The sequence below is a fragment of the Ambystoma mexicanum genome, chromosome 7q (genome assembly GCF_040938575.1).
Source record: "Ambystoma mexicanum isolate Mex_15411 chromosome 7q, UKY_AmexF1_1, whole genome shotgun sequence".
In the NCBI taxonomy this organism is placed as follows: Eukaryota; Metazoa; Chordata; class Amphibia; order Caudata; family Ambystomatidae; genus Ambystoma; species Ambystoma mexicanum.
Window position 1 is genome coordinate 977921048 of NC_090941.1, and position 14836 is coordinate 977935883.

Below are 14836 nucleotides of genomic sequence, written 5' to 3' on the forward strand. Positions count from 1 at the left end.
TCACACCCCACTTCAGAGCAATGCCTTCCCACGGCCCACTTTGCGGTATAGGTTGTCATCCTAAACGGCTGGAAAGTGTAGATTTATAGAGTGTACAATTTGCGTGCTGGTCTGCTGTATTGGGTGCTTTGGAATATTGCACCTTGAAGTATGAAATGTTAATTGACTAGCATCTCATCTGGGTTGCCTGTAGTAGAAGTACCTCATGCACAGTGCTCCTTCAAGTTGACACTTTTGCTTTAACAGCAGCATGGAGTCTTGTCAGGACCCTACAGATGATTGTCTCAAGCCTCTGGTGTCACTTTGTGTGACTGCGCCTTTCCCATGGCCACGTAGAGACTTGCAAGGTGTGTAGTTTAAAAATCATTTACTGACCCGTTGTACCTTGGAAGCAGATATGGTGGTGAATATGGAATTGGATACTCAAGGAGGGAGCACCCGAAGAGAAAAACGAATTGAATTCTGTCCTGTAGAAGTACAATGAGTAGATGCCCACAGCCCTCACTGCGACAAAGCTTGAGCCAATACAATCCTAAGGGTACATACATCCTTTGCATGCGAGCAGTTAAACATTAATGCAACGGTAGCTGCCTGCAGAGGAAAGGAAATCAAATATGTGCTTGTGACTTTACCAGGACTATACATGAATACCATTTGTAGTAACGCAACAGCTCATATGCGCACGTTCAGTGGCATGTAATTTAACTAATGCCAATTCGTTATGTGCGTGTTCAGTGATATTTACCCAAGTGAGAAATTTGCTTCCATAACGCATTGAAATCTTTAAAGCTTCCTTGAAAAGAAATGCTAATGTGTAACTGGCATTAAGTACCATTTAAGATTCAAAACTATTCCATTACACGATTCTTCCGTCATTTTAACGTTGCTTGGTTCGTTTGGACCACAATCAAGGGAGGAAAGATGGTTTGAAATGGTACATTTTATGAGACAAATGAGATTTCATAACCCAAGCAATTTTACTGCTGAAATGGCACTTTTTGGACTGGATGGCTTTCTTTTCCCCAGTAAACTAAATTGAAAATTGGTAGGAGAACCATCAATGGGTTGTATTTTAACTAGGACTACATAATGGGCGATTAAGCTTCAGTGGACCATGCAATTGTAAAGCCCATTCACACAATCAATCCGCAGATTTAGCAACCCGTCATCTGCCCTACAATTGGAATGTTATTTCGGGTAAGTTTAGGTAATGTTAAACCTAAACATTCAAATCAATGGAGGAAATGGGATCCGAGGGGCAACTTGCAGATTACCGAAATGTCAGTATACAACTCAAATGCTTTGCCGCATTTTCGAACAGCCAAATCAAAATTCCTGCAGAAATGTCTGCAATCCCATTCGTCATCAAATGTATTGAAAATAAACACAAGTTACATATTTTCTTTTTTTTCAAATTTTATTTTTTACAGATCTGTGTTCCAAGTTTCAGGTGCTCCGTGCCCTGTAACAAAAAAGAAATTAGTTATAAACTCATTATTGAAAACGCTGAGCACATTTTTTAAAGTCTTGAAATGATTTTTTAAGTCTTTTAAATGATCAAAGGACAACAGGGGAGCTATTCCGGTTCAGTTCTAGTAAACATGTTTGATGAGCACCCTTCTCAGACAAATGCCTCAGGTTCATTCAAGTAAGAACATTACTTTTCTGCCACCAAACTCTGCATCACAGAACGTGACACCGAACAGGTAAACTCAGAAAATAACATGTTCTATATGACTCGTCATCGTATCATCACTGAAGGGTTTAAAAACATGCCCAAAAAAATATAAAATAGTCAGGTCTTAACCCAGATCTTTCAAATCTGCTCTATCCAAACAAAGATTGTTCCACTCACAATCCACCTCAGTAACTAAGGTCTCATTCAGCCATAACTTCAATGCAATCCGAGGATACTCCGCCCTTAATCATGAACGTAGTGCATCATAAAATGACAGTCAACCCTGGCCAGAAAGTCAAAGTCCTTCCACCGACTGAATAGGGTTAGAAGTTTAGGATGCAGAACATAAAATCCATCATTGTTAAGATTCGTGGTACCACCAATTTTTCACCTCCATGTTCTGCATCTGAGAAGCTGCTCATGGCAAAGGGGTGGTGGTAGTAGGTGGTTTTTTTAACGCCATCTGCCATCTCTGCATATCTCAGATGCAGGGCCAAGTACATGGAATGACACCATCTAAAGAATCCAGGCCAACGGCATGAATACCTGCGCTGGCCGTGCCAAGACCGTTACTCATTTATGGCACCCTTAATACAACCCATTGGACCCGTCCTACAAGCAGCTTGCTGCCATATAAAGCTCTAAAAGGTGACCACTACACTAATGCAAAACCCAAAAAGATGGCCAAGCCAAATAGCCATCAGACCATGAAAAAAATAGAGTTTGACTGGCCACTCCAACCCCCTTATTAAACAGTATAGCTAGAATTCTCGATAAGGTGCCCATGGGTTCTACCTGTCGTTCAACCACTCACTACTTCCATGCAGGACACTCGGATGCACACCTCAAAAACACGGCCTGTGCCAATAACCTAAAAACCAAGCCGACTAAAGTCACTCAAGTATTGTCCACATATACTACTCTCCATCACAGACCACCTGGACTGCTCACATAAAACCATTTTCTACAACGATGCCAAAATGCTTTTACATGGCTCAGTTCTACTGGCTGAAGCTTTATATCAGCTTACTCCCACTGACATACTATATGCAAATAGTGGTGACATCAAAATTGAAATGTTGCCATAACAACCTGAACTTAGATCCAATGCTCCCTACCACCAGCATGCTCCTGCACAACCCAATTACTTAGCCCAACCGTTTACCAGGGTAATTCAGGCACCACACATACTCAATCCAGCCCCCCCCACCCAATCCAAACTACCTAGTTTCTACAACCCGCCATCTCACTCCACCCTTCTTCTACCACTTCCTACACGCATCCAAGAAGGTGGAGCTGGGGTGGTCCTCAAACCTCACTTGCCTGCTCTTAAAATCACTGTGCATCTATCAATAGCATTGCACCATTCTCCACGACTTGGACTTCTAATTTGATATCTCTATTCAACATTGAACTAACCAGATTAAGCAACCCCCAAGCTATAGTGTGATGAATTTCAAAATGCCCAGTCATGAGGAGTCACACCTGCCTCAAAGTGCAACACTTGGTACAACTCCGAAAGTGCAGAGGTCATTGAAGGCGCACCAGTACTGGATGGCAGAAAGGCAGTCGGTGATGAGTGTGCAAGAGGATCAGCAGGGAGTCTGAAGAGCTGTGTGCGTAACGAAGTTGGAGAAGGAGGTGAGGCATGCAAGGAGTGCAAGGTAGATGTTAAGGAGCCTTGCCCCAATGACCTCTGCCCCCAAGGCCTGTAAAACTGAGATCCTTCCCATTGGTACCTCTGCTCCCTCTTCCCTTCACTCTGGCCTTCCTCCTTGGGCTCTGCCCTGCGCCTTCAACTGAAGCCAATCAATCTTCGGCTCCCCTCTCCTTCCTCCCACTCAGGATATTGCCAAGCAGTCCAACTACCAGCTCTTCCTTCTCAAAGGAATTCTATGAAGAAAAAAAACACAAGAGACCCTCAAGATAACCAAGCAAATCAAACCTGTACTAGTAACTAATATAGGAATGGAATGTTTCACATTCCTGGAGAATTGGGGGGGATCAATGCAAACCGCACAAAATGTCTGAACATAATCGAAGAACGAACCACCTCTGATAAGCACAAATGTAGAGCGTTTCTGGCCAGTGACAAAAATGTAGAAGCAATGCCAAGGGCCCAACCGTTACATCATAAGTGGCAGTGAACAGTACCAGGTCTGAAGAAATTACACGGGTGCTCTCAACAAAACCAGAAAAATGGCGACAAAGGACACATGAGGAAGCCAACCGAGCCACACCAAGAAGCACAAACATGAAACCAGCTACAACACTAATTGCAACTGTCAGTCAATGTTAAAGTCAAGCATTAAAGTACTGCAACATTACCTGCCCCTCACCTAGTGCAGAGGTAGTTTCCCCTGGGAGGACAGAACGCAACACTAGAAACCACACATTAAACAAACTACCGAATACATTGGATCGGGTTAACCCTGTGCCACCCGACTTTCTAGACGCTGTCCACACCCTCGTCTCCCTGTACAGATTTGCCTCTCCATCCTAAACACCCACTGTATTATTTGTTCTGTTATCACGGGAAAGCGCCCCATTATCCATCTGTACTGTTGTATACCTCTGGAAAAACACTCAAGCAACAAACAGATGCAGTAAAGGGGCACCTTGAACTTAAGACCAGATCTACGGTCTGAGCACAAAGGCGGCATATAAGTGACTAGACCTAAGAGATAGTATACTTTATGCAAAACTTACCCATTATGCTGTAGGAACTGGAGGCGGCATGGCAGGTGGCTGCTGCGGCGGCTGTTGTGGCAGCTGCGGTTCTGGTTTTCCTCCTTTCTGCTCAGAAATGGGAGTGGTGGGAAGAATCTCATCTTTGGGCTCAACAATGCTGACATGGTCAGGCAGTGGCTTCTTGGGACCAATCTTGCCACTTGGGTCCCACGGCAACATAATTTTCACTTTAATACCCAACACACCTGCAAAGAGGATAAAATGCCACTGCTTTTAATTGTGCATTCAAGTGTTCAGACCCAAGCGCTGGTGTAAAAACAAAAAGTGCTAATTTTATTGCTGCATGATGAACATCTCAATAACCCTCCTCAGACAAATGCCTCAAGATCAATCACGTAAAGTACACACCTTTAAGATATTCCTGAAGAGCACCACAGAACGCAGCACTGAGCAGGTTAACACTTAATAGAGCATGTGCTTTCTGACTCGTCATCGTATCATCACAGAAGGGATTGAAAATCTATATGCAATGATAAAAGCAGTTTTACCTGGGTTTATTTTAAAAGCTTGAAGCAAACTGCCATACCAAACCTATTCGGAATCACATTTGAGGAAGCCAGTAACGGGAATATGGCGGACCTGGACATCGATTTTTGGCCAAGCCTTGGATCAGAAATTTCTATTAGGGGATATCACCAAGTAGAGAGGAATACCCTACAAACTAACTTGAAAGCAACACAAGGTCCCAAAATAGCCAGTCAGTGACCTCACCTCGAAAATTAAATCCCCACCCCACAAAAAAAAAAGCTTATGGAAGAGGTCACATCGTATTCCTTTTACCTTGCCGGAGCAGCACATGGCGAACCGCAGTATCCACATAGTAGTTGACAGGATCTCCACTGTGAATCATCAAGCCATCCACAAACTTCATGGACTTGGCTCTCTGACCTCGGAGTTTACCAGACACCACCACCTCGCAGCCTTTGGAACCACTTTCCATGATGAAACGCAGCACACCATAGCAGGCTCTGAGGGGGCAGAATTGAAATATATAAATCTCCACAAAAAAGATATTATACTGAAGAGGCAGCCACAATATAAAACACAATCAAGCACCCATCTTTGGATGACCCCCATGTGAAGTTAGGACATATTGAGAAAAATATTTTTATCATGTCCTTTTGGAGCAGCTTGCATTTTACCTAAAATACCACACAAGTAACAATTTAAACCACAGGCAGCACAGCATAATTTAAAATTTTCAAACGGGACTGAAAAATCCCACTTTAAAGCACTAGAGCAATGCTTCGGGTAACATTTCTATTACTGTTGTGGGTGTAAAAGGAATTTGCGGGTTGGAGTTAACTAGTCTGATACACTACCGGCATCATACAAATGAAATCCTTGTGTTGCGAGTGATTTGCCGCTAAACGCCACAAATGAGTTATAGAATTTACAAAAAACTAGGTTTCATTTTTTTTCAAACAAACCCAACACTAGGCAGAATTCTATTACAGCAAACACTATTACACTGGATGCATCCCTAGCTATGGCAACAACTATGTGTTACACTTTCTTCTGCCGGTGTGCAAAAAGCCTGCATTGTGCAGCCATAACTAACCCCGAGCTAAAGACTAGGGCACAAGATACTGGTGGTTTACTAAAATGCCAGCGGTTACTTCCACACTGGAAAGTCAATTTATAAATTGAGACTATTTTTGCAATATGAAACTTCCCAAAACGTGCATAACCCCTCATAGGCGATCATGCACCCTTCTCAGACAAATGCCTCTTGATCATCAACTAAAGGAGAATTCAAGCAAAAGGCCTCAAAACCAACGCACAGAACGTGTCCTGGTATTGGACCTTGAGCACGAACATATCCTTTTCAGCCTCGTCATCGTATCATCACTGAAGGGGTAAGATTACACAACACAAGTACAGCTTGTTTGTACAGACATGTGGCTTACCTACGCACCGCTAAGCCACCAAGGAGTTTGTAGCGCAGAGACTCCGCTTGGGCAATGGCACATAGCCCTCGCGTAGCCACCTTCTCGGCATACAGCTGCAAAAGCAAATGTCAAATCAAAAACTACGAAAGCGCACAATATGCATTTATAACAGCAGTGACATGGGAAATGGTGGTAGGAAAAATCACAACCTTCTACAATTGCTGAAGCCAGAAAGATCTGTACATCATATTACTGAACATATACAAAACGATTATGTACGCAAATCGTAAAAAAACAAGCACTAACGTGTTTGGGAGATGAGGGGTTAAAACAAACGCCATAACAAGGAATTCCCAAATGTTACCTCACATAATTAAATGTTGAGATTTTAGAAGACAAACAGCGCCATTAAATGAACTGCACGACACATTTTACAATGACGCCCAGCCACCCATGGAGGTATGCACCAACATTACCAGACGTGGAATCCACAATCGAAGCAAGTGGCTGACCTGGTTTCAAGGTGATAAATACAGCATTAAATGCCACCAAAGGTGCAGGGGAGCCGAGCATGCGCGAGACGTGCGGTCAAGCGATGCTTGGGCGAGACAGTAGGGGGTTTCCATCTAGAATAGCCCTTCGGGTTCGCTGAATAGCATCAAATGGTACCATATAACCCAATTAACAAAGACCAGGATCAACCCAAGCAGCGTTTGCTAGTAGAAAAGACGAGACCAGGCATTAACCACCAGAACTTCATTCTGTACAGAGGGATGGAGAGCATTCACATGTAATGGTCATCTACCCCAGGGAGTACAATGCCTGACCTGGACGGAGAATCATCTGCATGGGGAAGGTTTAAAAACCTATAAAGATTTGCTAGTCCAAATGAGCCAACCCCCCCCCCCCAACAGAAAATATTAAGGGTGGCACTGCGCTTAAAATCAACCACCCCAGATGGTCGCAAATGGCCCTAGAATAGGTAGGTCACAAGAGGACCCACGTAAGGACAGTAAAATGCTAGGCCGTTTATATGGCCTATCTGGGTGAGTGCACGACTTAAGGTCACACTCGTTTTAGCTAATTTGTCCGTCAGCCAGAAACCACAGGAATAATGAATGGCAAATTAAGCATACTTTGTGTTGTAACTTAGATTAGATGTTACTTTAGGGGTGCCATTTGAAGTATATTTGTGTTGTAAATTTAATATGTTTTCCGTTTAAGACATACGTGATGTAAATTTACTGTAGTTGATTTGCGTAGGAATTATCTTGTTTAGTGTAAACAATTTTAGAAGTTCTTTGAACTGAAACAAAAATAAAAGTTACAAAATACAAATTCTGCATGTCATGGAACAGAAACACCAGTCCTAATATTGCAATATTAAGGGCTGAAAGCGTGTCGCTGCCATGTTTACTTTAGCAAACGTGTTCCCTTAGCTCATGCAACCAGATGCAGAGCTAGTGATCTAGTTTGCAAATCACAAGACAAAAGACATTTAAATCAAGAATTAAAGTGCGTGAAGTTTTTTGCAATATCACACTCACCATTATGTATACAGAAGCGAACGCTGAAGAGTGCAGATGACTAGATGTGCCCCCGAAATGTTTACGCTATCGTGTAATCTAGTTACAACGAATGGAATGTGCTTTTGCACAAACCTGCAATATAGGCTCTAGCTAACACCCCATTCTCCCCAAAAACTTAGCTTTGTGTCTTTGTCCATTTGAAGAACGGAAAGACTGTTGCACGGTTTGTCCAATTGCAGACAGTAAATAAAACTAAAACACAAGGTTAAAACGTCTGGGAGGGGGGGGGGAGGGTAATTCGTGCATGATCGCTGTAGACACCTGGACTGACCATGCACATGCGGCCAGGCCCACCGTCTTTTATGCCCTAGGGGTCAGCTCAAGACTGCTCCTCACCACCCGCCTCAGTCATCCCCGTAATTCAAACAATGGGTGTTGGCAGACTAACACTGTGCCCCTCTAATGTGGACACCATGATATAGAGCACACACACTAACAAAACCCACTTGTATATGGCCTTTATATCTATTAATATCCTCTATCCTTCACAAATGCTACTTGTACAAGGTTATATGCCCCAACTCACCTCACACTGAATTGGTGGTCTCCACAACCATAAATATGGATTACATTGCTGGATTACAACTACCCAGCTGTCCTCATCCTACTTTCTCTCTCCTCAGCCTTTGATACAGTTAACCATGACACCCTATCTCGGAAAGGCCAATAGACCAGCTGGCCTCTCCCTAACTGACTGCTCTTCCTAAGTCATCCTGGGCACCTCTCCTACACCCGTGTCCCATCCTCTCCATGGCTCTACACAAGTTCTCAATGAATTCAACTTGAAAATACACCAAATCCGGCACTAAAGAGCAATTCGCCATCCTAGGAACTGGAATCACCAGTGCCTCCCAGATTTAATATCCAACAGGCACTCTGACAAAATAGCTCTTCTACAAACTAAGATAGAATAAAAAAAGCTAACCTTGCCTCCAAAAACTACCCGAAAATTAAAAAGAATTCATCCAGCCCAGATTGCCCGCCTTTCAACTTCTCCCCGGTAACCGAGGATGAAGTTATCAACATAATTCCCACACTTAAACTGCAAATGGATGGCCACCCACCCATAGCCTCTGCTTAAATGACGAGAAGACGGAACTGCTCATAGTAGGATCCCAGGCCAACCTTAAACTGGACCATAGATACCAATCATTCACCATTGATGGTAAGTATCTAAAAAATGTCACGGACCACATTGTAACCCAGACCTCTTGCCACACTGTACTTTCCCATTGTGTTGTGCAACCTATCTGTAACCTGTGCTGCTTCTCAAGTTTAACGTGCCCAGTTATTCCAGGGGTTGGCTGCGCTATATAATCTAAACCTTACTCAGCTGGCACTCATCTACTCCTCCAACGTCTTGTGTTATGCAGATAACTTTTTTCAAACTGCATGCTGACCCTCTTATACCTTCCGTCATCCCCAACGGCCTATCTGCGATCTAAGCCTGGTGCACCTTTAATGTAATTGGTTATTTATGACCCACCCAATACCCAGAGGTTTCTAAGCACGTACCGAACCTGTGTTGCCCCACGTAGACTTGCTTCCAGGCAAACACGTTACCCCCGATCCATCCTCCCTCAATGCCAGCAAAAACTGAAATCCTTCCCACTGGGACCTCTATTCCTGCCTTCTTCCCTTCACTCTGGCATTCCCCTGTGGGCTTTCCCCCTAAGTTTCCGAAAGCCAGAAACCTTGGGAGTCTTCAACTCCTCTATCCTCCCTCAAACAGAACATTGCAAAAGGTTCCACTTTAAGCTTTCTCAAATTGCCCACTTACTCCCAGAAGCTCAATGTTACTCGACCCCGGCTCGCACTAGGCTTCACTATTGCAATAGCCTCCTCCTGACTGAATATACCCTATTGCACTCTGAAACCCCTCCAGGTCACCCAGCATAGGACAGCAAGATTTATCTGTGGCCCCAAGCCCAGAGACTGCATCACCCGTGCCCTAAAAAGTGTTGGCTCCAGGTTACTTCACAGATTAAATTCAAATCCACCTGTATCATCCACAAGGCTGTCTGGGACATCTGCAACTCTCCCGCACTAAATAATCTACTTCTAGACCTCCGCGTTCCTCTGGCACCAACTCTAGATTTCGTTAGACAGATGGCAGGTAGTCAATCTCTTTCCTCAGCTGGCTCCCTTCTATGTTAAAGTCCCCCCAGGCCCCTGTGGGGTCCTAACAGGACTCCGGAAGCTCAAGACTTTCCTCTTTACCTCCACCTTCTCTCAGTTGCTTTGATTGGTGCCCAGGGCCCTTCAGCATCCTCAGGGCCCAACCTCATCACCAAATTGCCCCCCAGCTTCAATCCTCCACCTTGGAGGCTCACAATTACCCCCCCCTCCACTGCCCACGCTCTTCTGAATACCCGAAGCATAGTAGGTTCGCCCCAGCACCATATTTTAGGTATTTAATGTGGTTCCATTCCCATTTGCCCTGTGGGCGCTTTGAAACAGAATTTACTTGCTGATAAGCAAGTAACAAGCAAACATAAAATAAATGCAACCATCCACCTACATGGGAACCATTTGAGCCAGTGTTCTTACCTCCACACTGCCCTCAGGAAATCCAAACCTCTTCTGAACAACAGCAGTCAGTTCACGGATACGGCGACCTTTCTCGCCCAGAACATTCTGAGTTCTAAAGAGGGTGCAAACAAACGTTATATATACAAAAGTCACCAATTCTTATCAAGAACACAATATTGCAAACAAACCCCATCTCAGACAAATGCCTCTAGATCATCAATTAAAGGACTAACCAGACTCAATGCCAGAAATCCACATCACAGAACGTGACACGGAAGACTACACATGGCAAGGATAGCCCTTTCAGCCTCGTCATCGTATCATCACAGAAGGGGAAAACATGTTTTCAAATCTTTAACTGTTCAATACCAACGCAATATGTTTAAATGTATTGTTATATGGTTATAAATAACTTTCAACAAATTCGTTGAACTGTTCCAAGTGCATTGGATACCGCTTTCAACTTGCATTTATAGGAGCGTTCTTCAGAGCTGTACATCCGATCTTAAGTCATATAGGGGTTGGGTGATAGCTGGAGAGAATTAATGCCCTCGAAATCCAGGAAGGCATCAGGCCCTGGAGGCCAATTTGAGAAGTGCAGAGTAAAAATGTCTTACAAATCTGTATTGATAACAGTATTGATAACATCCTTGTTTGAAGATTACTCATTTTTGGGAACGCAAATACAGTGGGTAATTTAAAGTCCTATGTCGAGCACGTGAAGATTAAGACAGGGTGCCAAGACGCAACCCTGCCCAACTCCGCTCTAAAAATGATTTTTCAGGCTATTCCCTTTATGGGCAAGACCAACTGGGGTATTTGATTCAGTATATCACCTAAAATTCAGGAAATCACTAAAAAAAAAAACCTGGCTCTACACCACCACAAACTAAACCTGAAAAACGAAACTGGTAAAAAAGGGATAACTAAACCGAACACGGACATCCCTGACCGGGGAGAGTAAAGCCCACGGCAGCTGGACGGGTGACATCGGATAGACAGGAACACAGGCGGCACACGGAGATGGAGTCAACTGACCCAGACAATCCCACCAACTCCTTCGCCCGCACCGTAATTTAATTACCACCAAGTACCACGTTGGGGTGGAATTATAGAGACATTGACAATCCCCACACTACCTGAGAGGTTGTCATTAGCAGAAGCACTGGCCACAAGCCTAAATGGAGGATAAGGGGAGCCACGAGAGAGCATGTTAGAGGTGGGAGCCAGAGGAGAAAGGAACCTGTAGACCAGTCAGACCCAGATCAGGACAGAGTCGCAACAAGGGAGACCACGCAAGCCGAGCGCTTCTACTCAGGATAGAGATGCAAACTAACCAACCCTACTAACAACTTCCCTTTCTGCATACACCTCTCAAACCCAAAACCAAATAACCAAAACCTACAGCACAACAAACCGCACAAACTTCACTACATTGCAACAACAAAACAGCCTGGCACAACAAAACACGACTACCGGCCGCAAACACCCCAGGCCCAGCCAACGGACCCACCGGGCTGAGGCCGCCAACAGCCCATCACTGCTCTTGCATTTTCCCTGCTTCCTCCCACTAACTCAACCCCCCCTCGCCCTTTTCAGAGCCGCCAGAGCGCCAAGGGACCACTACGGTGGTGATGGTGCGCGGTACAAATGTCCATTAACATGTAAACCTGCAATTGATTTTAACAAACCCTCCGGGATTCCACATTTCCTGAGTTTGTCACGAGTCCCCCATCCGCAGCAAAGGCGGCCAAAGGATTATTGTTGCCAGTGCATGGAGTCACTTTTTATATCAAGCCTGGATCATAACATTTCAGGCTAACAAAAAGGGTTGTTCCAAGACATTTTTGTAATCCAGTCTGCCATCTCTTAATCACACCCTCACTTTTCTGACAACTCTCGCGATGTTTCAGCAGCAAGACAGCAATCACCTTGCTATCTGCGTCCAATATTGCTATCTGGCGCCAATAGCACGGGTCCACTCGGGATCCTATTTCATAAATGGGTAGAATATATGCCGTTGACCATGATTGGGGGGGGGGGTCAATGTGTTCAAAAAGTACTGCTAGAATAGATGCCCATTCGCAATGATTGGGCCCAGCGGTCCTAGAGGAACATCTTAGTAATGATCCCCACAATGCAATACACATTTTGATCCAATTGCTTAAAATGAAGGCGACCAGACCATACTGTGCCATGTATGACATGGTTTAAGAAAGTCACATGGGGGGGAACCAACAACATTCAGGACATCGAGACTATTCTCTCCCGCAGCCGCTCTCCGGTGATGCGCAACTTCACTTCACACACTTTTCTTTCCAACGAGCCACGCTAGAGACTGCCAGCTCATACTGTACATTGGGTTGGTCTCTATGGCGGTACATCCAAATCCCCTGAAAACACGGATAAGATTAACATCTGCGTTATCTCCAGGAGTCAGGTGGACAACAGGGCCACTAACGTCACACTGACGGTATGATGTACTCCAAATATCTTAGGAGTGTCCTAACTGACCTCTCTAGTCATACAGTAAAACTGCATTCAGATACAGACGTAAGTTTTTTACTGCATCCACATTAAAGTGGGCTCACTGTACTTTTAAAACCAATCGAATAACTTATCATTGCTTGTGAAAACTGCATCACAAGCAATATACATGTTTACATTTACCTGGTGGCAAGGATGATTATTTCAGTCCTGGTTGGTGTAACTCGAACTTCGACTCCGGAGTAGCCATCTTCTGCCAGCTCACGAGTCAGGAACTCATTTAACTCTGCCTTGAAGATGCCATCGGCAACAAACTAGAAGGGGGTAGAAACAGCATGCTTAAGAATCAACAATCACAAAACAATGAAGTCAATAACTTTAAGTGTGGCTAGAAAATGGTGTGCCCTACGCAATAGGAATCAAAATTACCTAAAGCCGCCTGGTTCGGGCAATATACAGCAATTAAAGGCCGTATTTGAGGAACGAAGTGCTATACCCTTCCCAGCAACATGAAACATACTTTATATATTGCCCATCATGCTTTAATTATCTTACATGTCAGAAATCTATCCGAATTTGGACTGAGTCATGGTAGCCGACACAACAACATAATTATCCAACAGCAGCACAGTTAACCATTTAAAAAGCAAAATGTAAGATTAAAAACCTTTAAGTTACAATACATTACGAGATTTATTGCCACTTTAAAAAGATGCCAGAAAAGCTCTAGTTTCCACGTCGGATACACTATCTAGCCCCCATTTCTTGGTATATTCGTTCTTGCCCGTCACTTCTCTTGTAGGACACAGATTGAGCTCACCATCACAAATGCGGCACACACGTGGTGCCATCATTACGGTCAAGTGGCAGACTACTACGGCAGTTCTTTTTCTGAGTCAGTTCACGGATTCGCCATGAAGACGTGCTAGTGAACGCACGCTAGCGAGGACTCATCTTGCAAATGGTGGTAGGTTCCAATTAGCATCACAACAACACCCACCACTCCTACAAAGAATATTTCGTAGTTTTTACCTTGCACTGTGGGTATACGACGACATTCCTACAAAAAAAAAGCCCTGTTGCAGCACCTAAAGGCGGCTAGGTGCTCCGACAATTATGAACGCATGCATACGCCTTACAACCAGAACCAAACAATTCACCCGTTTTCTCAAACCCGAGCATTGAACCAAGGCTCTACTTGTACCAAACCGACCAATATCACACCGCACGCTGGCAAAATCAACAGTGGCATGCGTCACTCTGTTCATGAATTAATATTAGAATGCATGCGGTCTCGTACGCAGAGACCGCAAGCCTAGCCGGTCTATAGACAGTCATTCGCAACAGAACTCGAGAATTCGCGACCCCGGTCGCATCCACTGCCATCCTTTACGGAACTCCCTCGGATTACGGGCGGAGCGAGGCATAGCGTACGCTACAGGTTTCCACCTTTACTCCAAGCCGTTATTTTCGCTTTAGTTCGCCTTGTACAAACTTAAAACGTACAGACCTTCCTCTTCTTGGAAATCTGAACCGCCATCTTGCTCGGCGCCACTAAAGGGAAAGAGAGTACGGTTCCGCCGGAAGTGAATTTAAAGGGTTCTGCACATCCTGCCTTCAGAAAATCGTCGCGTATCAATGACGCAAAACCTTGCACTAAAACGTGTGGAACGCATTCTTAGTCCAAGGATAGGGCATAGAAAAAGAAATCAAAGAGAGACGAACACGGAAACGGACTAGCGTTGCGCATGCAAACATGAAGCCATTTGACAATGACCAAGTGCAAGCGGGATCAGCATCAGCAAGGATAGAGCATGGAAATAATATATAAAATAAAAACACTGTTCAAGACAATACATGTTCGATATGAGTACATTTTCTTCATCTTTTTTATTTCTGTTCTGCGC

The 14836-nt window shown here is 44.3% G+C and overlaps 1 protein-coding gene and 5 non-coding genes across 7 annotated transcripts; all 6 read right to left on the bottom strand.

Annotated features, from left to right (window-relative positions):
- Window positions 1–1398: 1398 nt before the first annotated feature.
- RPS3 (ribosomal protein S3) lies at window positions 1399–14589 on the bottom strand. 2 transcript variants are annotated; one of them, XR_011284147.1, is made up of 8 exons: window positions 14440–14585; window positions 13113–13243; window positions 10461–10554; window positions 6340–6434; window positions 5210–5397; window positions 4388–4614; window positions 3418–3571; window positions 1399–1462 (listed from the first exon to the last, which is right to left on the bottom strand). XR_011284147.1 is itself a non-coding variant. In XM_069640077.1 (7 exons), exons 1-6 carry the CDS (start codon window positions 14467–14469, stop codon window positions 4391–4393), a joined length of 762 nt encoding a protein of 253 aa, XP_069496178.1. In that variant the 5' UTR covers window positions 14470–14589; the 3' UTR covers window positions 1399–1462; window positions 4388–4390. The 2 variants fall into 2 exon arrangements, 1 of the variants encoding a protein (XP_069496178.1); XM_069640077.1 differs by lacking the exon at window positions 3418–3571 and having other exon boundaries at window positions 14440–14589.
- LOC138528998 (small nucleolar RNA SNORD15) lies at window positions 1617–1761 on the bottom strand. The gene has a single exon (XR_011284363.1). It is a non-coding gene; the product is annotated as a small nucleolar RNA SNORD15 (small nucleolar RNA).
- Window positions 4733–4878, bottom strand: LOC138529000 (small nucleolar RNA SNORD15). The gene has a single exon (XR_011284364.1). It is a non-coding gene; the product is annotated as a small nucleolar RNA SNORD15 (small nucleolar RNA).
- On the bottom strand, window positions 6142–6286 carry LOC138528996 (small nucleolar RNA SNORD15). Its single transcript, XR_011284361.1, has one exon. It is a non-coding gene; the product is annotated as a small nucleolar RNA SNORD15 (small nucleolar RNA).
- On the bottom strand, window positions 7664–7800 carry LOC138529002 (small nucleolar RNA SNORA66). The gene has a single exon (XR_011284366.1). It is a non-coding gene; the product is annotated as a small nucleolar RNA SNORA66 (small nucleolar RNA).
- LOC138529001 (small nucleolar RNA SNORD15) lies at window positions 10632–10774 on the bottom strand. Its single transcript, XR_011284365.1, has one exon. It is a non-coding gene; the product is annotated as a small nucleolar RNA SNORD15 (small nucleolar RNA).
- Window positions 14590–14836: the final 247 nt, after the last annotated feature.